The sequence below is a fragment of the Lampetra fluviatilis genome, chromosome 3 (assembly GCF_964198595.1).
Source record: "Lampetra fluviatilis chromosome 3, kcLamFluv1.1, whole genome shotgun sequence".
Classification (NCBI taxonomy): Eukaryota; Metazoa; Chordata; class Hyperoartia; order Petromyzontiformes; family Petromyzontidae; genus Lampetra; species Lampetra fluviatilis.
Window position 1 is genome coordinate 4519911 of NC_136277.1, and position 25940 is coordinate 4545850.

Here is a 25940-nt window from a genome sequence, read left to right on the forward strand (position 1 = left end):
CAATGAAGAATAATGTGCTGTGTTATGCAATAGAACGCTCGTATATTACTATGCTGTGAGTGTCACGTCTATAGAATACTAGCATGTCAAATAGAGAGTTGAGTAGTGGTGAAGCAGCAAAGACCTCTGAAGGCAGCTCCTCCACCGTCTCCATGAGTGCGGCCGTCTGTGAAAAAACGACAATGTAATGTGAGCCTGGATATACCACCACCATACATCAATATGTTATTCATCTTGTAATGAAACACTTTGCAATAAAATGCACATCATCGCCAGTACCGCTAACGAGACGACATTTCTCCATCATCTCCATCCATTGACTACGCTTCGTAGTTGCGATAAGATTTGCCCTGACAGTACCCAATCAACTGGCTTCAAGTCTTCTCTGTGGTCACCACCTTCTAAGTTCGACTGCAATGATATTCTTGGTAACCTGCCCTCCATTCTAGACACGAGTCCTATCAATTGTCACAATTTCTTAATTACATCTACTTCACTTTTTTCCCACGTTCAATCATTAACTTCAAAGAGGATTACCCTATCCTATGGGATTCCTAGCACTCTCGGTATGCACCCTTCATTGTTAAAAGTTGCTTTGATGAAGGATAAGTCTCTGACCCACAAAGAATACAGAGACATAACTCTTGCCTCAAACACCATCTCAACATTTGATCTCTCTACTATTCCAAAGTGGTATGTGTGGTCCGCATTCTCACTTCCGACCAACACCTGTGATACAGGAGCATGGGACCCATCGCTAGCCACTGCCATAAGCTCCGTGCTAGAGAAGCTCACGTTAAGAGCCCAGTGTCAGACTTGGCGCCCACCAGTGCCCAGAGCTGTACTACCCCAGCCCGTGAGCAAACCTGCACTGACTACACACTACATGTCTCCCAGGTGCAAATCATCCATTGTGAGCCTTCAATGGTTTTCTCTCTGCTCTTCGTGGATTTAATGAATGCATGAAGTATCATGATGCTGAATGAAGTTGGAGAATATATCTGCTTAACACTGGTTCTCACTTCAAACCACACTGATGTTTCTCATAGTAATATACATTTCTTACAACCTAGCAGTTCCGATGGTATTTTCTTCACATAGATCATATGCTTTCTTAAATTCTATGAACAAATACAAAGTATCTCTGTATATTTCCATCTCAATAAAGTTGTACATACAGTTCTCATTTCCATTTTCGAATTTAATGAAAGGACAATGGCCCTTTCCAATTCTGGGGAAACTGCTCCCTGTTCCCTGCAGGTTTGATACTCTTATCCTGCTCCTCCGTCATCTATCAGCGTCTCGTGAGTACTAACACACCCTCCTGCTCTTGCCTGGTTTTAGCTGTTTTATTTGAATTTCAATCTTTTTTATGGTTTCTCTAGCTCTTCAAAATTCTATATCTTTTGAAAGTGACCTCTGCTATCGCCTCATGCTCTCAGTGAATCAGTTGAGTCTCGTAATTCCTCCTTATTCAAGTGACAAAACCAAACCCTCCGTCATCTCCAGCACTTCCTTTGTGAGCACGCTCTGCTATAAGTAGCTGAATCTAAATATACCCTATTTGCGCTTCTGTGGTCAAAAAGGTGGATAACCACAGTGTAGAGAACATATTTTTCCTATCTCTAGTTACCATATTGCGTTCCCTCTGCCTGCTTTTGCCAATATTCAGTTCCATCCTGAGCCAGTCTCTCACTATTTTCTTGTTATTTCGCCTGTATGCCCTCCCGCTCTTCCTTAGTAGCATCTGAAGTACTGAGACAAAGGTGGTCGGGCGTGGCGCTGGCCACCCACCTCGTGTACTGTGCCGGCCTTCATAGGTGCTGGCTAACACCACTTGCCCTAATAGTCTGTTAAGGCTATACGGGTGTTTTTTGTCTTTGTGTACACATGCATAAAATGAAAATGTACATAACATGTATCCTACTATGGTGAGACTGAGTCTCCGACACTAATTCCAACGATCTCCCTTCTGGTAGTCTATTCAGTGTTTTTGGGGGATTTGGCCTCAGGTAAAATAGCTTGTGCCCAAGTTAAATAAAATACATGTTGCCAATACAGTAATTACTGTACGAACGTGTGTTCCCATGCTCAATAATGATGTGGTGCCTCCATTTGTCGTCCTGAGTCACTTGAGGAAACGCCATGTTGCTATGGTGCAGACCAGTCTGTGCAGAGCACACCTGCTGCTGAATTCTCATCCCATGCCACCAGGTGGTGCCCGTGATATTTGCCTCCGAAGGAACCCTGCTGATCTGCATCGCTTCTACTTTCTTACATGGTATATCCCATCAATGTACATTTTGGTTCATACATGTAAGCGACTTTCTGTTGTTTTTAAATATTACACCTACAAATTAAACCGGGATCTGAATCCTTCAGTTATAAAGGCTTGCATAACTGGGATACTGGAACGTTTGGAAGGAATGTCTGTGTCAAATGCTCAGTGCTTTAGTGGACAATACGTGTAGCTGTAGCCATGGAAAAGCACACATTGCTTTATGACTATCTTGTATTGTACTGTGAGATCATGCACCCATTGTTGTACTGTACTCACCTCTCGAACGGCTTTTTCCACATCCTCATCGGATCCACCAGCAGCTGTGGAGGGCTAAGAAAATAACAGTGTAAGTAAGTTATAATTCACCTCTCCATCAGCCATTATTCATTTAGATTTATCGTTTATGTATGATTCAGCTGAACATTCATGCATGCACCAAATTTACACAATGTAAATTAATAATCGGTTAAAATCCCATTCAATAACATCTCATGTGATCTACCCTCAAATGCTTATCAATAACACACATTCCAGTCCGGTCTCTGTGAAGTCAGTAGTTTTTTTCTTGCATGATGAGACGACGTTTGCTACAAAAGCAGGCCAGGGCTTGTTCCAAATGGACCACAATTACATGTGACTCATAGATGCAATGCAGGTTTCAGGAAAATACTATAATATAGTGTGATCTCATTGGGTTCTTACATTGACTTAAAATAAAACAATACTTTAGAAGCATTGAAGCATAACATAGGAGCTCTTTATAAATGGGGAAAAAGCCCATCAGTTTGAGAATTTAAATGCCCTGGTTCACAAGCAATGTCAACTTGTCAACCTTATTTGAGTTCATCAGTACAATATTATTGTCAGGTGGCATGGTGAATTGAAGCTTTGACCAAGTGATTAGAGGACACATCAGCCTGACTCTCACAGTGAGCCCACAAAATACAATTCATGCCCTGATTAAGCTCCAACTCATTCTATCTCTCTGGGGTTGATAAAATTGGTACTACTTTGTTGACAATAGTGGATAGACTAACCCCCACCATGGGAATGTGGCACTCCCACGCCACGAAAGCGCAAAAAACATGGGGAAAATGACTCCATCTACTCCTGCGCAATTGGATGTGATTTAGCAGTTGCGTGAGCACAGTGATGGAGTGCAATAGCCTGGCAGGCCGAGTCCTGGGTATTCACCACACAGCACAGGCTCATGGGCCGAACACCACCCCCATATGCAGCCATGAGCAGCTCACCCCATGGTACTTGCGGTGCACTTTGAGGACATCGAGGGGGCTGAGGAAGCTGCGCTGGCCCACGGGAGTCTTCCCCTCCCTGGCAGGAACGATGGTTGGGCTGACGCCATCCAGCGACGCTGCGTACCTTCAAAACGGATTAAAATCACATTCGTCTATCACCTTATTGCACTTTGCTAATCAAATAAGCTTTTTTAAATTTATATTCATGCTATTGTCACAAAAAGTCAGTGTGGGATGGTGAGGTGGAGTTCAGATATCACTAATCATGGACCTTAACCATGGCCAGAAATCGAACTCTGACTGGAGGATTCATAGCTAAGTGCCGCACCCACTGCACCATCGCTCCACGCAGCAGGGATATAAAGCTACATTATCACTGTTGTATAAGCTTAGTACTTATATAACAGCTTAAGCAGTGCAGAGTGGAGCTTCGCTTCTAACTCCATAGCCACCACATCAGCAGCACCAGTTCAACTGGTAGCATGAGCAGAGGGTAACTTAGTTAGGTATTAGATATATAGTAATAAGCACAGCTACTATAACAACTTAGGAAGGCCTTGGTGCTGTGTAATTTGATTGTGACAGCACTGTCCTGCAGGAGCTGTACATGTACCTGCTGTAGTGGGTGATGGAGATGTAGTCATAGGGCAGCCCATAGTCACTGTTGCTGTCTTCCATGCGGCTGAACTGGCACAGATCACCTGAAAGTACAAAGACAGTGCTTACTTTACTGACACCGACATGAAAACAATGTCAATATAGGGAGTACTAACTGTTTTTTATTTTACCAGGTAAGGCCAACTGAGCTATATAGCTATTTTTCAGGAGCAACCTGGCCACAAATGATAGCTCAACATAGTGGAGTATCATGTGGAAATGTACAGCAGCCAAATTCTCTAAACGCATGTTGCTAAATGCGGAGGGAAAAATCCGAGGAACCGGAGAAAAATCTACGCGACCACAGGGAGAACATGAAAACTCAAAATATACAGGCGTCGGGGTTGGGATTGAACCCACGGCTTGTATACCAGGCGAAGCAGATAACATCTCACCACCAAGGCACCCATTACTGCAATTGCACTTTAGCTCAATTTACAAATTAGTACAATATTTTATCATCACCTTGCCTTGTATCACCTTAACATAAATAAACGCACTTGCTTGCCCAGCACACAACACTTATAAGGAAATGCAAGTCTGTTTACTTGTTCATCATTGGTGTTCCAAATCAAAATGTCTCCATACTCATACGGTGCTCATCACTATTGATTACCCTGTGGAAATTCCATGTTATCATGGCATGATCAGACTTTCCATAGGATAAACACTGTTAACTACCCTGTAGGTGGTACATATATATTATCAACCCCAGAGGAATGATGAGCTGAGTTGACCCCTAACCAGGATTGAACCCTTTACCTTACGATTGTCTGTGTGAACCATTACTCAAATACGTTTCCCAGCCTGAAGTGATTCCTTTCCCACCTAAATAACTTGACAAGCCTCTCCTGAGAGACATCAGGAGAGACATATCAGGAATATCCACAAGCACAACATTCAGTGGGCTGTACAAGCAGTTTAAAATCATTAACATGCCTAAATTAAGAATTAAGCCACCTCCAGTTTCCCCATCTCCTGGCATGCATCTCACTGCCTCTGACAAAAGCCACGAATGCATCATGTCGATGAACATACCCTCCTTGATGTTGTCTTCTTGGATGTGGACGTGCTGGTCACGGTCGTGCCGGCAGTGCTCGTGGTGGTAGCCGAGCGCGTGCATGAGCTCGTGCAGAACCGTGCCCTTCTCCACCTTCCCAGGCTCCAGGGACACGGACTGGGCCCCTCCCTTCTTGCCCAGGAACGACCAGCTCCTGCTCACACAGCACCCGGCATTCAGCAGAAAACCAAAAACATTAAACACGGATACTACAGAGACAGGACATGCATCAATGATGTAATCAAAGAGGAGATACATCTCGCTTGACCTGCCCAAACCTGAACCAGGATGAAGAGGAGTCTCTGTGATGCTTCTCACTGGGGCTGCTCACCCGCCCAATGCCTGGAAGTTGATGTAGTCATCGGCGCGCTTCCTCGGAATGAAGCGCACGCAGGTCTTCTCGTTAAACTCCTGGATGGCTTGCTCGATCACATCCCGGTCCTTGGCAGCTGCCATTCAAAAACATGAACCGCAAATATTTATAATGTAACAAGTAATATTGGCCATTCATTTTGTGTACTGCCAGATAATCGTGGTTGCATTTTATAATGAGGTAAACACGATGACACAATTCTTGATAACATTTCAGGAAATTCATTTTAGCAATATGAACCATGGTGAATTTAACCCCACTGCTAGTGCCACGGTGGAAAAATGGTTAACTACCTCGCCTGGTTATACATGATATTGTGGGTTTGATCCTAACCCTGACACCTGTATATTTGGAATTTGCATGTCTCTCTCCCTGTGGTCGTGTGGATTTTTCTCTGGGTCCTCTGGTTTTTCATTCACATTTAGAAACGTGTTTTAAAGTATTTGGCTGCTATAAAAATGTCGACAAAGCCACTTTGTTGAGCTATCATTTGTGGCCAGGTCACTTCTGAAAAATAACTATATAGCTCAGTGAGCCTTACCTGGTAAAATAAACAAAATAGTAAATAGCTTTTTATATCCGAACTAACAGTATGCATGCTTGTTCACGGGGTTGATTGATGACACTTCTGCCATGTGCAGACAACATCCTATAGATGGAGCCAGCAAGCTGCAAGCCAGCTGAGTGAGCAGCACACGCAATTGCAGGTCAAATCCCAAGTCCCTTCTCGAGGAAAAGCAATGTTTAACGGCGTAGTAAGTTTTATATTTTCTGCTTCGTCAGCAATGCCTACAACTATTGTATTTTACTTATTGCGGTGAAGTCAAGTTCAGACTTTGGCCAGATGTGATCTAATTAAACCACTCTCAACTGCACAGCTCACTGTGCAATACAAGGGTTTTATGATTGCTGAACATGGCAATACAAGGGTTGTATGATTGCAGGTTAATTCGTGACCCAGGTTAATATTACAGTCCTATGTCTCTACTGATACAGGGGAAAAGGGAGCCCAAATGTCAACATGTAACTGGTTGACTAATACACAGAAACCACATTTGCGGGCAGATAGAGCAGTTCTTACGGAAAGCGATGGAGATGTTGTAGGGGATGCGAACTTTTCCGTCTGGTTGTTTGGGCCAATCCACGACTTTCTGTGAGAGATCTCCAGCAATGTCGCCTGTTCTCATCCCATCTTCTCCTAGAACTGAAATAGGAGAGAGAAAATAGATAGTGCAGGCATCAGCAGACCTTCCAACAGAGCTTTTGTCTGTGTGTTGGTTCATTTAATTTCCTCTACAGAATGCAAGTCAACATGAATTAATCTGAGGAACACTTAGCCTATATACAGAGAAACTAGGACACATTACCATATAAAAGTAAAAAACATTTCATTGAATCTAATCATAGTTTTAATGAAATTATGCAAGCTAGTTTAAATTAATTTGACATTTGATGTTCAAAATGGCAAAAAATATTATACATTTCCGAAAATTCTAGATATTAATGATTATTAAAAACAACTAATTAGAGTTTCTGATTATAAATCTGAGTAAAACATTATTGCTTTAAGAACAGTATAAGAACATTCGTTTTTAAGTGTTATGTATAATATTAAATGCATTCTCTTTAAATCATGAAAAGCCCTATGAAGGAAATGGCCACTATTCAGTGCAAGGAGACAAGGATAGAGGCCACCTTCAGTGACCAAACGAGTTTGGTGACTTGTACAACCTTCAGACGGCAATCACATACTCTTTATTTTTCGACTGGTCTGTAACTGTGCCTTAAGATGATTTTGTGAGGCTACCTGAGGTAGCCGAGAGGAAATGTACAGTATATCAATGTTTTGTATTTGCTGTTTTACCAAAATGCAGGGATCAAAGGAAAATAGTTAATGTTAACTTAAATTATAGAAACATAAATGGGCCTGGGCAGGATACATCACTGGAATAGACAACAGTGGATGTACAAAATTGGTGAGGAAATTAATAAAACCAAGAGAATGCCCACCATAGAGGTGGAGCAATAAGATGAGTTCACGTCTACGAGATGGAAAGTGGCATCGCAGGACCAAGAGGGATGACTTTGACATGGAGAGGTCTTCATCAAACAGTGGATAGGGAATGGCTGATTATGCTAAAGCAAGTCACTTGTATCATGTACTCATGAGGGCCTGTAAACTGCTACTAGACTTCATGTCCTCTGATCCATAATAACTTTCTCGTGAAGTGCCTCAAATCTATTAAACTGGCATAGTGCCACAGGTTTCCCCGTGTGTCTGCGGAGACTGAAGCCACCAAGAGCTCCTGCTTCTCGATCCTTGTCGAAACTGTGAAACTACGCATGAAACACTTATGCTCACATCTACAATTCCAAACACGCTTATAATATGGTGAGCTCGACCATAGCCAATGTGAAGTCTCTGTACTGCTAGTGAGCAGCGCATGAGAGTGAGCTGATGAGGGCGTGCAGCAGTCCTTACCCTTTCCTCCAGTGTGCATTGACATGGCGTTGGAGACCTTTGACAGCATGTCCAGCAGCGCGGTGCGCACCTCTTTTTGCTTGGGCGCATCCATGATGCGGACGAGCAGATCTAAGAGAACACACATAAAACACGATCCATTATGTGTGCAACTTTCATATTTTTGCACAACTTCTATTTCTGCTTTCTACTGCGGAATTAAGAAAAACATTTGCACAAAGAAACTTCATTAAACCAAGTGCTGCCTACAGGCTTGATGTATTCATGTATGTGTGCTGCTTGTAGTGAGCTTATGTCTATGAAACTGCTCTCCTACAGGAATGATTGTCAGTCATGTCATCACCATCACAAGTGTACACATAAGTGTACACATGCCAAGTGTACACAAGACAAGTGCACGCATGCCATGTGTACACACAAGTGCATGCATTGTACACATGATGACAGACAACATGACAAGTGTGCACATGATGACAGTACACTTGACAAGTGTACACATAAGTGTGTACATTAGTGTGCACATCACAAGTCTACATGTGGCAAGTGTACGCATGCTAAGTGTACCGAATTTTCCCGCATATAACCCGCGGGGTATACCACTTTTTACATACAAAACAAAACCCTGCGGGGTATATGGAGGTGCGGGCTATCCCAAAAATATTTTACACGTGTGACATGGCATAACTCGTTGAATTTTTTCATGGTAGGACTATCCACTATGCAACACTTACCTTTGATTAAAGCACTGCTGAATAAACCACTCACACTAAAATGTCACATGTTATCACGTTTTTAATTATTCGAATTGTTTGTACAATGAAACGACAATGTTTGAAGTGGGCATACTTTGTTTACCAGCGACGGGAGAGCTGGGGGGAGAGAGAGGTGTGTTGTTGGGGGCGAGGCAACGGCGTTACCGTAGTGCCGCTATTGTCTGCGCAGTGCGCAATCTACTATTGCTAAAACTGTACTTACGTATCTACCAGTTATGTGTTACTTATTTATTGGATATTTACTTGTGTTACTTATTTACTGTTTTAAGTTCACTCGTTTCCGGTTAGTTTGTTTTCTTTGTGCACGTTATGATTTTAATGTGAACAATTGATAGTGGAATGTATTACAAATGTAAACTTCGTATTAATATGATGGAATTAAGCTGTGGTAACGACGTTCAAGATATTAATGCATGCGGGGTATATGGAGGTGTAGGCTATCTAAAATCTGTTTTACACAAAAGGCTATTTTTGCAGGGTATATGCGTCTGCGGGCTATATGCGTATGCGGGCTATATGCGTATGCGGGCTATATGCGGGAAAATACGGTACACATACGTCCGCCTCCATGCTCTTTGAAAGCCAGGTGCAGGGCAGCCTCCTCCTCCTCAGAGCACTTGGCTGTCAGGATGTCAAGCAGGCACTGCAGGGCTGTGATTGTAGACTCGTCGAAGCTGTAAATGAACAGTAAAAGTAAACAACAATATTGCAGATACTTGCAAAAAGCAGTCCACAGCAGTGATAGTTGTGAATATCTACTAAACCCTGGCTCATTGACATACGTTACCTTAAAAAGGAGGCAAGGTAGATTAGTGCAGATTCAACGGTGACAAGAAATCCTTATTAAAAGGATAGAGTACTTCTGCAGTTCACTTATATAGATGGCTCCAGAAAACAAGGTGGCAAGCCAATCAATTGAGAGGTTATATCCTTTCATCTGAACATTAATGGAATCCCAGTGTGGGAATCCCAGCTTAGAGGAGTTGGAGTCATCAGATGTTTACCAACAGTCAACAAAGAGAGAAAAATATGGGGAGTTCTGGATTTTTTTGTAAACTTTAAGCAACCAAAACATTCTGTTTAGAGGACTATGGGAGCTTCTATGTTTGTTTAGCACTACTCCAGGTACCCTATTGCTTAAGGATGTATATGATGGGACTTAAGCCTGTGTCATCCTGTGGTGCAAGATGCACCTCCGATTAGCACGGTTGGCTATGTACGGTGTGAAAGAAGTTCAACATACATACATCATATAAGGAAAAACAACAGGGAGGTGATTGGCAAGACCATTTGTAAACCACCGAGTTTAGCATAGTGATCAACTATGCTTAATACAAATATTAATGGGGTAGAGAAGAAAACCCAGAAATGGAAATGGTTCATTTACACCTAGCAAGGACCTCAAATGGGGAATTTCAGATTTTGGCAAATTTAAGTTTTCATTCTGGAGAACTGGGGCCTCAAGTGAGCTTTCCAAACACAAAACTAGTGAAAGAGTTTGGAATAGGAGCTCCTGCATCTCTTATCACATGCATGAGTATGAAGTGGGGATTTGGGGGTAATTGTGTATCTTGGAAATACTATAATGCGAAAAACAAAGGTGGCTGTGAGAACAAAGTTGAAAGACACCTTACACTTGCAGGGCAAGTTTTAGTGGATTGTATACACCATGAAAGAGCAGAGGCCCAAGCAATGTTAATAGGTCGAAGTAATTTCTATTATTTATTTGAAGCTTTCGTGACTGCAGGAATCCATACTCTTTGGTTCTTTTGGTAAAGTCACGCAGGTATAAATAAAAGAAAATAAATCATGACGTTTCGATCGCAACACAAGCAATCTTCATCAGGTGGAACAATCACAGCAAGAAAATTCTGAAGTAGGCAAAGAGAGCTGCCGTGGCAAGAGGTTATATAGGTAAGAAATGGGGGAGGCAAGGGGGGAGAGAGAGGGGGGGGGGGATAGGGGAAGTGGGGGGGGGGCTGCGTGAGCGGAAGAGGACGTGAGGCTGGGGGGGGGGAGTGGGCGGGGATAGAAGTGGGAAGCTGAGTGTGGGACACAGTACACAAAATCCGTGATCTAATCCCATCTGTGAAGGAGGTCATTCCTGACATGCAATACCCTGCAGTCTACAAACTGAGTTTTCCCTGCGGTAGCAGTTACATTGGGGAAACGAAACGGCATGGCTCGGACCGTGTACGTGAACACAAGGCAGATCTGAAACACGGCAGAACCAATACTTCTGCCGTGACTGACCATTGTTATAATGCCGTGGGCTCGCATGATATTGTTTTTTCTGAGACAAAGGTACCCTGAAAACCTCCGGGCAACTATCAAAGGTTTGTTTATGAAGCCATCCAGATATATAAACATAGACATAACTTCAACCGAGAAGATGGATACAAATTGAACAATCATTGGAAGGATGTTATTAACCAGGTAATGCCTTAACTGGTTGCGGTTGTTTCCATCGTATCTGCCGTTTACTAGTACATTTCCCCCTCCCCGTGTCCCATACTCAGCTTCCCACTTCTAACCCCACCCACTCCCCCCCCAGCCTCACGTCCTCTTCCCCTAGCGCTCACGCAGCCCCCCCTTCCCCTACCCCCCCCCTCTCTCTCTCTCCCCCCTTGCCTCCCCCCTTTCTTACCTATATAACCTCTTGCCACGGCAGTTCTCTCGCCTACTTCAGCATTTTCTTGCTGTGGTTGTTCCACCTGATGAAGATTGCTTGTGTTGCAATCGAAATGTCGTGATTTATTTTATTTTATTTCTACCTACGTGACTTTACCGAAAGAACCAAAGAGTATAATTTATGTTAATGTATGATACTTAGAGCTGGTCTCTGATAAAGCATTCATAAATTCACGGAATTGTGTCAGAGGACAAGGTAAGCAACCTGTTGGAGCTGGGAAGCAAGTTAGGATCAATCAGGAAGAGGCGGTTGCCATGGGTGGGACACACGCTGTTGTTGGACGCTTGGCGTTTGTGTAACTTTTGTCTTGTGCACAGCAACCGCGATATAAAATAATTACTCCATTGAAATACAGATGTAATGCAGTACAATGCATTGACATCAAGCTATAAAAATTATGATCCTGGAAAGTTGCTGGAGATTTTATTTCGTCTCTATCACTGAAGCTCTGATTGTAAGCACCGCCATTCCATTACAATCACAGTGTTCCCTTTAACCATCTACATGTGTTATCTGAAAATGTAAACAGAGTCACAATGCAGGATGAGTGTACATGTTATTCACTTGTATCCATGTTACTATCATCACGTCACACACTTCTCACCTGGACTGGCGTTTCACCTCTTCAATGATGTTTTTAATCATATCTGCTTTTGACTTTAGGTCCATCTCTACACAGAGTTCATCAACATATGTGTTAGTGGAACATAACATGTTAAATACACAGTAACTATTGCAAGAGTCATTGTACAGAACACTGCATCTGTCAAACATATGGAGGTAATGAATAACAATGCAGCTTTGGTTATTTGACAAACTCATCAGAGTACTTTCCTCATGTGCTTTTCTGTTAAAATCTTGCCATTATTTACATGATATATTGAAATTAGTTTTCCGTAATCAATTGACTGAGTCAAATTACATATAGAAACACTGTTTATTTTCACATTGAGTCTGGTTAAATAAATATGATGCAAGTGTTAATTTGCCATCCCACCTTTCTTTTCCTTTTCCTCTTTGAATTCTTGCTCCGTCTGCGGAAAAATTTGCGATGTAAGAAACGAGAGTTAGTGGAGAATACAGTCCCCAAGGGCAGAGCCACAACTCAGTCGTTTCACTGTGGCACACGCAGGGCAATCAACCACAGTTAGTGGGTGTCCCTCAGGACACCAGTAGTACACCTCTAATTTTCAGGCCATGCAAGCAACATCATTTTAAAAAATTAAACTACATACTGATTTTTTAACAAACTTTTATAGCTGCTGAGCACCGGGCCTACAGACCTATAAGGCCAATCGAGCAGATGCACAGGGCACGAATGATAGGACTGCAGGGAAGAACCAACACAACAAAAAACTATTGTAATTTTACCAGGTAAGGCCCACTGAGCTATATACATCTTTTTCAGAAGTGAGCTGGCCACAAATTATCGCTCAACTAAGTGGCTTATCATGTGGAAATTTATCGCAGCCAAATATTCTAAACGCATGTTTCTAAACAATCAAACTGGTATAATGAACCTTTTCCGTGGCTCGAGGCATTAGGGCATGACGTTCATGAGAACAGTGACCATTGTGGTGGTAAATGAGTGACACGAAACTGAACGATTGTGAGAGAGTAATTGAATTATTCAGCATAGCAGCATCGATAAACTGAAATGGTTTACGTGGGATTCAATCCGGCAAAGTTGGGTAGGAACTAGGAGCTCCACCGCAGAAGTGACAAGAACACAACAGCCTCAGATATGTGCTTGTAAAGTAGGAACATGTAGTGAGAGGTGAAGGGTTTGGTGCAGAAATTAATTCGGAATCTATTAGAAGCCTCCTTACCCAGATTAGCAATGAAAATGACCCAAGGCTGATCAGTTAAATTGTTCATGCCCAGTTGAATAACGTATTATGGATGAGATCAACAGTGCTAAATTATATCAGAGGAAACAGTATTGAAAGCCTTCAGTGACATAAGGACTGACGGAATTATGTTATGGTTGATAATGACCAGCTTCCTGTTAGCCCACTCAATGACTGTTTCAAGCCAGTCGTGAAGTGTCAGTACACTGGCCAGCTAAGGAAGTTCTACTTCATGCTTGTTATTGAAATAAGTGTGGTGTATAATTATCAGCACATGAGTTAAATATATTGTGAGTGAAATATAAATAGTAATTTATGAAAATAAGACTGTCAGAGAAAGAATGGAGCCTTACATAATGTCAGAGCTGGTGCTAAAAGTGTCGGTCGGACTGGTTACCTTGAGCGTGTGTCATGTTTGGTCAGTAAGAAATGCAGAGACCCATGCTCGCAGGTGAGGGTGAACGCTACATGATGGCAGCATGGCAAGTGGTGCTCGGTACCCCACAATCAAAATCCTTAGAAATGTCAAGAGCCATGGTCATGGACTATATTAAACATTTTCATGACTGACCTCCAGAAATGAGTCACGTAATTATAATGTGCTTTCTGCGAGCCATGTTGATGATCACGAAGAAGCGAAAATGTCTCTAGGTGATGGAGAAGCTCTTTGTTGATTACAGACTCTATCACTTTGCAGAATAATGCAGTCAGGGCAATATGATGGTATATTCTCATACACGAAGGACTTTTATATTTTGGAATTGGCAAGACCTGAGCTACCTTCCAAGTTGATGATGCCATGTGTGGGGGCTATATTAGAGCTAACTGCTGCAAGTTCTGGGGCACATCAGATTTGTCTTGATGTCATGTCACAATATTACAACTCTAAATATGTACTGCAGAATAGAATAAAACGTGTTATATTTCTAGGATCTGTTGTATTTATCTTAATATTTTATTCAAAATTGTTTATATATTAGTCAATCAGGCAAAGTGGTACCTATTTTAATGACCCTGCAAGATTTATGGGCTGAATCAACATCGCACCAAGATTTGAAATTGTGAGCTCCTTCTGATTTTGTGTTGAGTGCTTTGTCAGTGTTACCTGGATTCATGATACAATTGTTTTATTTACAAGAACATAAATGTTTACACAAGCAAAAAAGAGCTGCGCTCAAGTTCATGGCACCATTGCTCACCTTCTTCCTCCAGGCACCAATTAGGTTGTCCAAGGGCTCGGTTCTGCCTCCAGCGCCCTCCTGCCCAGCGCCAGCTGCACCACCCAGCACACAGCAGTGAGCAGGCACGCAATGGTGCATAGATCCACCCAGTTGGATTGATTCTTACGCTCACGATACACGCACACACGTGTGTTGAACAGCTGATTATTTACAAATGATGCAAAATATATGGCAATGTACTTTAAGGATCGTAGAACAAATGAGACAGATGGTTCGAAAGAGGCAGAACAAATAAGTAAGTGTAAAACAAGACAATATAGAGACAAATAAATATGAATTCTTAAATGGATTCATGAGCATAATTTTTAATGCTTAAATACTTTTAAAATATCTACAACTATGCCTATTAGGTAAAATCAAATAATTGCATAATATAGAATAGTTTCAAACGATATAGTGGTTAATAAGAGATTTTTTTGTAAATGTTGTGGCTTGGCTCTCCAACACACTGGTGTGCTGTACTAGTGACGAATTGGCATGTTCTGTTTATGTGACAACCCTTACTAATTAGCTGTGTCGGGTGGTGGCGGGTTTTAACAATACATTTATATATTTACGCAATCGAACACAAAAAAAACCCTCTATTATGAATGATATTGGTCGCGAAAGTCTACGTTAAACTATATAGTGGTTAAATCATAATAATTTCAACTCGTAACGCACATATTATTCGCTCACTCTCGAAGAAGGAATAACTCGGAGGCGCAAGGAAGCACAGATAGGTGGGAAGGCAGACAGGTGGTGAGCAGGCGCCAACAATTGCCCACGCTCTTCGGTCCCCTACATATTAATGTTTTCGGCCAATTAATGAGTGCTTAGATATGGGAGGACACCAAGCACCCAGATAAACGTTTACTCCCTCGCCTGGTATGTAGGGAATCGTGTGTTCAATCCCGACCCTGATGCCTGTATATATGGAGTTACCATGTCCTCCCCATGGTGGCATGGATTTGTCCCCGAGTCCTCCGGTTTTTATCTCCACATTTAGAAACATGCGTTGTTGCTAGAAATATCCACATAAGCTACATCGTTGAGCTATGATTTGTGGCCAAGTTGCTTTTGAAAAAGAGCTGTATAGCTCAGTGGACCATATCTGGTAAAATAAAAATAGTTTATAGGTTAGTTTTAATATCCCATACAGATGGAAAAGGTGGAGTCCACATTTTGCTATGCCTTTTCCTAGCAAACCAGGATATGGCACATTGATGCCCATGGGAAGAGAGTTTCACAACATTTGTGTGATCTACCAACCCTCACCTCCAGTACTGGATTACAGAGTGTGCACCACCACCACCCGGCTAAGCGTGATGTAAGGACTGTGCGTACATTTGACTCTTGGCATGGTGTGATGAAGTCCATTTGAGTACGATGTGTTGGTATGGGTGTGAACCTCGTCAATATAAGTGTAATTGATCATAAATATAAAATAATCATGGTCATTTTCAAAATGAGATGTGTTACAAAGGACTTCAAACCCAAATAACGATAGAAACACTGCTGAAACTGCATTTACCATTGTATTATTGCCAGTTCCCCAGTGTGCTTAGAAAAAAAGATCTATGATTTACATTTCTGTACATTATTCAATAACTCCGCATTGCCCTTTCTTTGAAGAACATAGATACATGAGGCAGTGTTACTATGATGCTAAGATCAAATTTACGTCTTGTGTTATACAATAATGTATTGTGACACGAGTGTTGATGCAAACAGCACAAAGCAAGTGTGCACGGGTAGGCACACTGTATCCGGCGCAGTGACTCGGCAAACGCACCCGGGGAAGGTTTTGTTTCTGGAGCCGGGAGCTCAGCGTCGTGGCCATACAGCTTCTGCACCTTGACCACGTCGCAGGGGCTCAGGGCGTTGCCGTGCCCCATGTGCAGCATGAGGAGCGGGTTCTTGGGGATGATGGTCGGGTTGCCCTCGTCCACCGAGCCCGCCGTCCTGGACACAAACAAACACAGGCGCTCATATATGGAGCCTGCAGTCCTGGGCAAACACAGACTCGCAGTGTTCCATCGAAGCTAAACACTGAGACAAACTCATCTGTGTAGTCATCATCGTATGCATCTGTATTTATAAAGAGTGTTTTTTATACACACAGATGCATAAGATGATAGCGCAATACACAAGGGACCCAATTTACATGTGGGTAAATGTTCCATTTTGTGGAAATTTTGGCAACTTGCCGGGACTATATCTCCATTACCAAAGAGACAAACAGTCGGTTCAAGATTTTTTCAAGTTGGTAATTTGCCCCTTGAACCCTGAATTCCACTTTACTCAGCAAGTGTGGATGGCTAGACACTGCAGAAATAAATAGGTTTGGGGGGAGCAAATCAGGCCCAAGTTGTTTGTTTACACCCTGAAATTTAACCAGGAGATGGATCCATTGAGACACGTGAAACATTCTGTTTTGCAAGCGCAACCTGAGTTACTTTAAGAACAATTTAAACATATTTTTTTTTTTACAAATTCAGTCTAAATTTTAAAGTTAGTTTGCTTGTCATAAAAGAAAAAGTATGAAATTTAACTTTTGGAAAGGAAAGTGACAAGATGAGGCAAGTACAGGTAATGCAGAAAATTGCATAAAATGTGATATGTGAACAAAATGGCTTGGGTAGTCAGGAAATATTACAACAGCTAACCAAATATTTACAAATGATTGTATTCAGCCTATTAATGAATTCTTCTTCAAACTCAGTTTTGGTTAGGATTGAATTTAGTTGCAATTGTGATGCCAAAGTGATTCCATAACTGAGCGTCAAGTGAAACTTGATACCAGACCAAACCAATTATTCACAGAGTATGAGGTGACAGTGGCACTTCTAAGATTGTGATGATTTCGAGCTGGATATAAGCAACACAGTTGTGGCATTCACTTATTTGTAAATGCATTGAAGACCGATTTTTCCAGATATATTTCTTTGCTGCCATAAACAGCAGCAGCAGGCAAGTCGTCGTTCAGCAGGAATGTCTGTAATGCACAACGCGCTTTTGGCTACATACTAAACAAAATAATACGTAACGATGCTGATCAAATGCAAGTTGTATATAAACATTGTGGATACTTTAAATTTTATTTGCCCATCATGAGCATTCTTATTGTGGATTTGACCATTCACGCCGAATGTATTGAGGTATAGTTTGCCAATCGCGCCCCTGTGGCTAAACCATTCGCAGTTGACCGTGAGAATCCTGTACAGTCTGTATCGTAAAGAGACTGTACTCTTTAACTGCTCTTTGCCTGAGGTGATGATGCCACGGAATAATACACATGCCATCATCATCATTCATAGTAACTAAGAGAGTTTAGTTTATCCATTTTTAACTGCATATTTACTGCACATGTCATTAACCTTATCTTTATTTTCAGGTTAACTTTTATGTGTACAGTACAGTAGTGTACACTCCATTATTTTTTTCCCTTTTATACATTGACTGTACAATTTATATTTAACTATACATTAAACATTAATATGTTACGTAAAACATACTTCCTGTCTCATGTTTGGGTTAATGTAGGGTAACATAAAAGGAGGGGGTGTGGTATTACGAAGAGAGAACCAAACCATATTTTTGCCATACACTTTTGAGTTTCGGATCGCGGATTTGTGATTGCGACTATTTTCAAGAACGTAGCCCCCAGCGATGTGCAAGGTTTCGGTGTACTGCAAGATAATTTGCTGTGATACACAGGATTTCTCACCACTAAACTAATTCAGAAATACACCTATCGCATGTGGGTGCACAGACAGCTTCCTGGTTTATGGCTGGATATTGCTTATGAGCAACAATTGTAGATGGTGTAGTGTAAGTGTGGTTACACAGCACATGCCACACACATACATGCTGTAGTGCATGATGGAGTTGCAGTCGTAAGGCGCTGCCAGGTCCTGGGCAGTGGATTTCATGTGCACGATGTCTCGCTTCCATTCTGTAAAATAGAAACGTAAAAAGTTATGTTTTTAATCAAATTTATTTACATTGCGTCCACATACAGCATCACTTAATTACGCTGGTTTGAAAGCTCTTTGATGATGATGTCAATCAAGGAGAAAATTACAACTGTGAAAATATGTACCTGGAAAGCTTCTCTCAATTCCAGTGTTTTGTGATGAATGCGTATCACACCATTCAATCCATGCATTCAACAGCAAAATGACAGCCGACTACTTTATCAGTATTACCCACACTTTGCATAATGTGTTGCAGTATATCGGCGGAAGGTAACAGGCCCTGAGCTACCAACTGTGAAGCATGTGGGGCCCCCCTAAGAGGCAATACAGAGGGGAGTAGGGGGTTGGGCGTAGATGGCAGCACAGAAGGGGACTGTATTGATGTGAGACTCCAGAACTGCCTCTCCTATTGCGCAAGCCAACAGAGCACAGCATTAGCAGGGACAATACTCGTCACTGCCAGGACTACAAGAGGATGGTGATGGTCCACTCAGGATGTTGCTCTCACAATTAATGTCAGTGGGGAGATGGTATGAGAGATTCGGAGAGTGTTTAAAATGCGGCAGCTTCACAGGCTAAATAACAAACGACACTGATCCCAAATGACGCCCAGAAGAATATCTGGCAAGCACATATATGTCAAGATATAAGCACCTGAATGCATGCATCCTTATGTGTGTGCAATTTAAGGAAGGGCCTGGATTTCCTTTCACTGTTTGTATAATGACATGGATTACACATTTCAAAGTATCATAGTCAAGGATTCACGTGTAATTTGCAATATATTTCATATTCTTAGGTTTTTTCGGTAAAGTCACGTAGGTAAAACATTAAAATTAATGAAACTAAAACCATCGGCGGCAAGACCTCCCAGACTCTATGGTCTTCCCAAAATCCATAAAGAAGGCACCCCGCTACGACCCATCGTGTCGACGATAAACTCTACGACGTACAAACTAGCCCGTTTTCTATCAGATACTCTGCTCCCCTTCACAGGCAAGACCTCTTCGGCAGTACTCAACTCAACCCAATTAGTCTCTATGGTTAAGGACATGGTACTATCTCCTGATGACATCCTCGTCAGCTTTGATGTAGTATCTTTGTTTACCAAAGTCCCAGTACCGGACACCCTAACAATAATTGAGGACTTAGTCCAACATGGATTGAATTCTGATGTACCTGCGCTGGTTAGGCATTGCCTCACCAACACCTATTTTACCTGGAATGGCACCTTCTACAAACAGAATGAGGGTACCCCTATGGGCTCCCCCTTGTCACCAGTTATAGCCAACATGTTCATGGAAAAGTTTGAATCAGACGCCATCCAGACATCCACCCTGCGTCCTTCCCTGTGGAAGAGATATGTGGATGACACTTTCGTCATCTGGCCACATGGCCTCCCAGCATTGAACCACTTCTTGGACCACATCAATTCTAGACACCCATCTATCAGATTCACCATGGAAGTGGAGAAAGACGGTAAACTACCATTCTTGGATATTCTGTTTAAGAGGAGGCTTGACGGATCCTTGGGACATTCTGTCTACAGGAAAGCCACCCACACAGATTCCTACTTGAAACCGGATTCCCACCACCACCCATCTCAAAATAATTCTCTCATCAAAACGCTATACCACAGAGCCCATGGCATTTCTGACCAACACCACCTGACTGATGAATTAAGACATGTACATCGGGCCCTCAGGATGAACGGATACTCTGACCGTACTATCCGCCAAGCTGTCTCTCCCACCACACAGAGACAACCACATGAAACTCCGACCAAAACTATCACGTTACCATACATAGCAGGCGTGACCAAAAAGATCTCCAAAATTCTAAACAAACATAAGATCCAAGTCCGATTCAGTACAGTGCATAAAATCCGTGATCTGATTCCATCTGTGAAGGATGTCGTTCCTGACTTACAGTATCCTGGAGTCTACAAATTGAGTTGCATTTGTGGTGATTGCTACATTGGAGAAACGAAACGTCATGTTTCTGATCGTGTCCGCGAGCACAAGTCAGATCTGAAACACGGCAGAACTGATTCTTCGGCCGTTGCCGATCATTGCTACAACTCTGTGGGCTCTCATGAAATTGTCTTTTCCGATACCAAGGTTCTCTGCAAACCTACTGGCTACCATCAAAGGTTTGTACACGAAGCCATACAAATATACAAACACAGACATAATTTCAACCGTGATGATGGGTACAAACTTAGTAATCACTGGAAAGATGTTATTAACCACGCAAAAAAGACTTAATTACACTTTTTGGACCATCTTATCTGACAGGCACTATTTTAATTTACTTCACCGAGTGTTAACATCCCCAGTGTTTAACAGTAATCTCTTCATTGTTCTTTGATCACCGCTCACCCTCCGTCCCGACACGTCTCCATTCATTGTGTTTAGCACTACGTGCAGTCTTTGATCACCGCTCACCCTCCGTCCCGACACGTTTCCATTCATTGTGTTGAGCACTACGTGATGTCTTTGATCACCGCTCACCCTCCGTCCCGACACGTCTCCATTCATTGTGTTGAGCACTACGTGCAGTCTTTGATCACCGCTCACCCTCCGTCCCGACACGTCTCCATTCATTGTGTTGAACACTACGTGCAGTCTTTGATCACCGCTCCTCCTCCCTCCCGACACGTGTCCATTCATTGTGTTGAGCACTACGTGCAGTCTTTGATCACCGCTCCTCCTCCCTCCCGATACGTTTCCATTCATTGGCTACCACAGTCTGATAAGCTCTCCAAACCCCCCCCCTCTCCACCTCCCTTCAACTTGCTTATAAGGGATTACATCTTGAATCATTGCTTCACTTGATGCAGCTAATTCGGCTGTGACGGTCCCACCTGATGACGGAGACTTGTGTTGCCTCCGAAACGTCGTGATTTTTTATTATTATTATTTTTTTATTTATTTTACTTTCATTAATTTTAATGTTTTACCTACGTGACTTTACCGAAAAAACCTAAGAATATGAATCATTGCAGTCACGAAAGCTTCAAATCTAGAATATATTTCATTTACAATGTATATACTACAGGGCATGTCATTAAATATTTTAAATGATATTTGATCAATACATTTGATGGCTGTGTGTTCCTGTGTCTGAGACTATGTAGTTCAGTGTCGGTATGTCTCTGGGACTCATTCATCTACTGCTTTCTTTCTACCCCCATTCCTTTCCCCTGCGTCTCACCATCTTTGACGTTGTCACTCAGAACGAAGACGTGCTGGCCGCGGTCGCTGCGGCAGTGCTCGTGCTGGAAGCCGAGCGCGTGCATCAACTCGTGCAGAACCGTGCCCTTGGTCACCTTCCCAGGCTCCAGGGAGAGCGCCTGGTCCCCGCCCTGACGGCCCAGGAATGACCAGTTCTTGCTGGGATGCCTGGAACAGAGAGGATCATAATAGGTATGCACAAGCTGCAGATTAATGGCCCAATACCTGCCAATTCGTAAACCAAATAAAAAATACGATTTTGTGAGCACCCATTTACAAGTTTGGCCATTATTTAACTCAAAAGTATAACTATCCATCCTAGTTCTGGATTTAAATGGTGAAAGTAAAACACCCTTACCCATCCAAGGCCTGGATATGAATGAAGTCTCTTTCAGAGTCAACAGGGTAGAACCTGACACAGGTTTTCTTCTCAAATTCTTGCACCGCGCTGTTGATGGCTTCAACGTCATAGTCATCTGTCAAGAGGGAATGTTTATGAGCCGTTGATCATGCACTCACCAATTAACCATTCCACATAACAAGGGTTTCAATCCTACAGTTGCCCCGTAATCACTATAGCAGTTTACAAGGTAAAGACACCGTGTCAGCCTTCACAAGATCAGGAATCAGTGCGTTAATTACAGTCAAAGTGCTCCTAACCTTAAACCAGCAACATGCTCATCCAGTACGATAGAGAGTTCCACATTTCTCTGACAGGGACCAGTCTCGATGATGGAACAGCCATCTCCAACTTCCCACCATGGCCAGGATTAGAACTCATCACCAGAGTAAGTAATCTGCCAGAGTAAATTCCAGGTATAATGTGTCACCTCCATAGCCAAAATCCCAGTTGAAAATTACCTTCCATTAAAGAAAATCGCAACTCATAATCAAAGAGAATGATTAAGTAGGGACCTACCTATGCCATAACCAAAGCATTTGAACATAAATTTTAAGTGTCATTGACGAGAAAAGTGAGTTTTTTACATTTTCTAAAAACGAAGACTGGGAGTATGCATGCATTAACTCTGTTCGTCCATCCGTAACATGGAGTCATGATAACCCTCTCCCAATGTAAGTACACAATTTGCATGAAGTTGTTATAGGAAAATTTGCCCAAAACTTGACGATTAAAAACAGCACTACATTTTTTGCTTCCCCCTCTGATGACATCATGATGTGTGAAGTTATCTCATATCAGTCATGCAAACATCCTGCATTGTGGCTCAGGTTACATTATTATTGATAATTAAATACTTCCACGGACAATCCATGTTGGAAAGTCTGACGGAGACCATGCATGTTTTTTCTCCCTTGATGAATTAAATGTTGAAGATGGGATGTGCCATCAGCCTGCCCTCGCCATAATGCCACCGTGTGGCATGCAGATGGGAAAAGTGAGTAGAACCGGGGAGCCATAAACTGCTTTTATTTTTGTTTGACTGTGTCAAGCGTGTCAGCTGTACTGTTTCTTTACTTATGTCTATCTTAGAAAATAACAATTTAGAGTCAATGGGCTCTTACTTGAATACAAAGGTCTACAAGAGAAAGAAAAATATCCCCCGTATATAGCCTTAACATACTATTGAGGCAAGTGCTTTCAGAGAGCACTTATGAAAGCGGGGATGGCATACGAGGAAGTGGATGGCCAGCACCACACCCAGCGGCCTTTGTCTCCCCAGTGGCGATGCTTATACATCGCACCAGGTACTCATTTTAGGCTGAGTCGACCTAAGGAGGCCCAGGACCGGTTCAAATAATCGTCACCGATATTGGCCGTGAGAGGGAATCGAACTAGGGTCGCCGGATTTGTCGTGCAGCACACGAACCACTGCACCACCGCTCCCCACACAAAGGTCTACATACACACACATGTTTATGCATTCTAATTTTCTTATATAAAACACATTTCAGCTTTATAGTAAGGCATCGCCCCAGCCTCATATTCCTCCATGCCCACAGTTAAACTAGAGAGACTTGCTGAACTTCACACACTTCCATTCTATTTTACTCTTTCGTATGGCAATATGTTCAGAAGCTAAATGGCAATGTCAAGGTCTGCTAGCTACGAGAGGGCTTCAGGATTTAAGTTGTTTTCCATATGGTCCATAGTTTGGGTTGCATGGCCACAGTCACATTGTCGCCGTCTTTTATTTTACATTTCTGAAGGAGATGTGTGCATCGGCCTGTTTATCTTCTGATGTGGTTGATTGTTACACTTCAATGAATGTTAAATCCAGGAGGTGCGATGTCGGCCTTAAACATTGTGTTTATTCTGGACGTCTGCATTGTTCAACTCTGTTCATCAGCGTTTTGTTTGTTCTGGGTGAGATTCTAGGATGGTGACAGCACAATCCCAGAAGGGGGATCAGGACTTGAGTCAGCGGTGAGGAACATTTTTGAGATCTTGGTTGATGGGGAGGTTTTCATTGGCAAGAAAACGTTTAAACTAAACTGCAGTTTGCATGCCTCTGCAGATATTTGGTGGCAGAATGTTTGACAGAACCCTAGGCAGGGAATTGGTGGTAAGGCCATGTTTAGGCTGGAGTTTGTATTTATAATATGAGAGAATAGTATTATCCATAGGTATCCATGACTAGCTAGGTCTCCCTTGCAAGGAACACTGGTGCAGTATTAGAAACAGGGTATTGAACACGTTTCATACAATGTAAAGTACATAATGTACCATGAATAGCACCTGCAGGAACAGTAGAAATAAAACAAGATAGAAGTGAACAGGAAAACTCACAGAAGTCGGCGGAGACCTTGTAGGGGATGCACGCATTGCCATCGCTGTGCTTGGGCCAGTGGCTCACTTCTTGTGAAGAGGAATTGTCTTTGACTCCCCCACATTTAATGGGAGGGTCTGTCAAGCGCACACACATACACTGGGATCAGAGGCCGGTGTAAACATGTGCACGTTAGGTGCGTGGCGACATGCACGCCCCGGGAACATACTGTGCATGCACTAGGGGCAATCCTCTGACCGGGTTGCGCTGTGCCAGTGCCATTCTTACCATCAAGAGATGTGAGTTTAAATTCTGGTCACGGGTAAACTCTGCCCACCATCTCTCCAGGGTTCATAACATTATTACCACTACTTTTTTTTAAAGTAATCAATAACTGTCTTATGTAGAGACTAAACTCTGAAGTGGTAATGGGGGTGTGCAGACACACTGAACTTGGCTGTGAATTCCACTGCGCAGCTTGGGTGCAGTACCATACACAGGAAATGTACCGCATGTTCCCTACAGCTGTGCATGTGTAACTGATAAGACAGTGGAAGTAGTACTTTTAGGATAATCTGGTAAAGTCAAGTGCTCGATGAATCTTTTGCACCAGAATGCTCTCATGTAAAAAAAATATTTTTTATATACAATTTTAGTATTGTATGTATTATATTTGAAGGATATTAACCTCCTGGAACATGTTGACTTTCCTTTACACATTTATGTGAGTGCCTTACTCTCCATGAATCCTCGATGGTCTACCATGAAGTTGGAGCACACTTAAAATCAGAGGTTGATGTAAAATGCTTGAGTAATTTTCATTACTTTTGTCATTGTGTTGCATGTGATGTATTAATTCAGCCAGAAATCTTCCAAGTTTGGCATAAAAACACAAGAACATACAATACATACCTTTCAACTTGTCTCCAATATCTTTCAAATTGGACTGTGAATAATAAAAAAAATACAATCAAACATGTCCGAATAACACAATTGGGTAATACTGTTTCATAGCACAATCATTTTTCATTTCTCTTATTGACTCCTGGCAATGAGCCCAGTGTGTGCTCTCTCCCTTTAGTCATATGTAGTGCTTCTCTCATGGCTTCCTCCCGGCTTATCCTGCCAACTCCCTCATCTCTACCCTGCAACCTCTGCTACGCCGCTCTGAGTCTTCGTCAATGTCTCTCTCCGTCTACTTTGCACACGAGGGTTGTTCTCACCTGTCCTGCTCCATCACTGCATAGGATGTGACTATCTATATCCAACATTGAGTCTCAAGAGATGAATGTATGGTACTAACCTTGGCAATTGTATGTGTAGATTAATTGCATGTTTGGCTCTTGTGTGT

General features: G+C 42.4%; 1 protein-coding gene across 3 annotated transcripts in view; it reads right to left on the reverse strand.

Moving 5' to 3' along the window:
- LOC144951786 (uncharacterized) overlaps positions 1–25940 on the reverse strand; it is a 225781-nt gene that overhangs the window by 48709 nt on the left and 151132 nt on the right. For all 3 annotated transcript variants that reach the window (XM_078882163.1, XM_078882164.1, XM_078882165.1), the window contains exons 17-34: positions 25502–25535; positions 24610–24726; positions 22219–22336; positions 21841–22028; positions 18515–18602; positions 16440–16609; positions 14624–14697; positions 12572–12608; positions 12179–12245; positions 9441–9556; positions 8110–8220; positions 6709–6831; positions 5586–5703; positions 5233–5408; positions 4151–4238; positions 3535–3661; positions 2558–2611; positions 125–166 (exon numbers count right to left, since the gene is read on the reverse strand). In XM_078882163.1, coding sequence (XP_078738289.1) covers positions 125–166; positions 2558–2611; positions 3535–3661; positions 4151–4238; positions 5233–5408; positions 5586–5703; positions 6709–6831; positions 8110–8220; positions 9441–9556; positions 12179–12245; positions 12572–12608; positions 14624–14697; positions 16440–16609; positions 18515–18602; positions 21841–22028; positions 22219–22336; positions 24610–24726; positions 25502–25535 — 1848 coding nt within the window. The remainder of the gene's footprint in view (positions 1–124; positions 167–2557; positions 2612–3534; positions 3662–4150; positions 4239–5232; positions 5409–5585; positions 5704–6708; positions 6832–8109; positions 8221–9440; positions 9557–12178; positions 12246–12571; positions 12609–14623; positions 14698–16439; positions 16610–18514; positions 18603–21840; positions 22029–22218; positions 22337–24609; positions 24727–25501; positions 25536–25940) is intronic.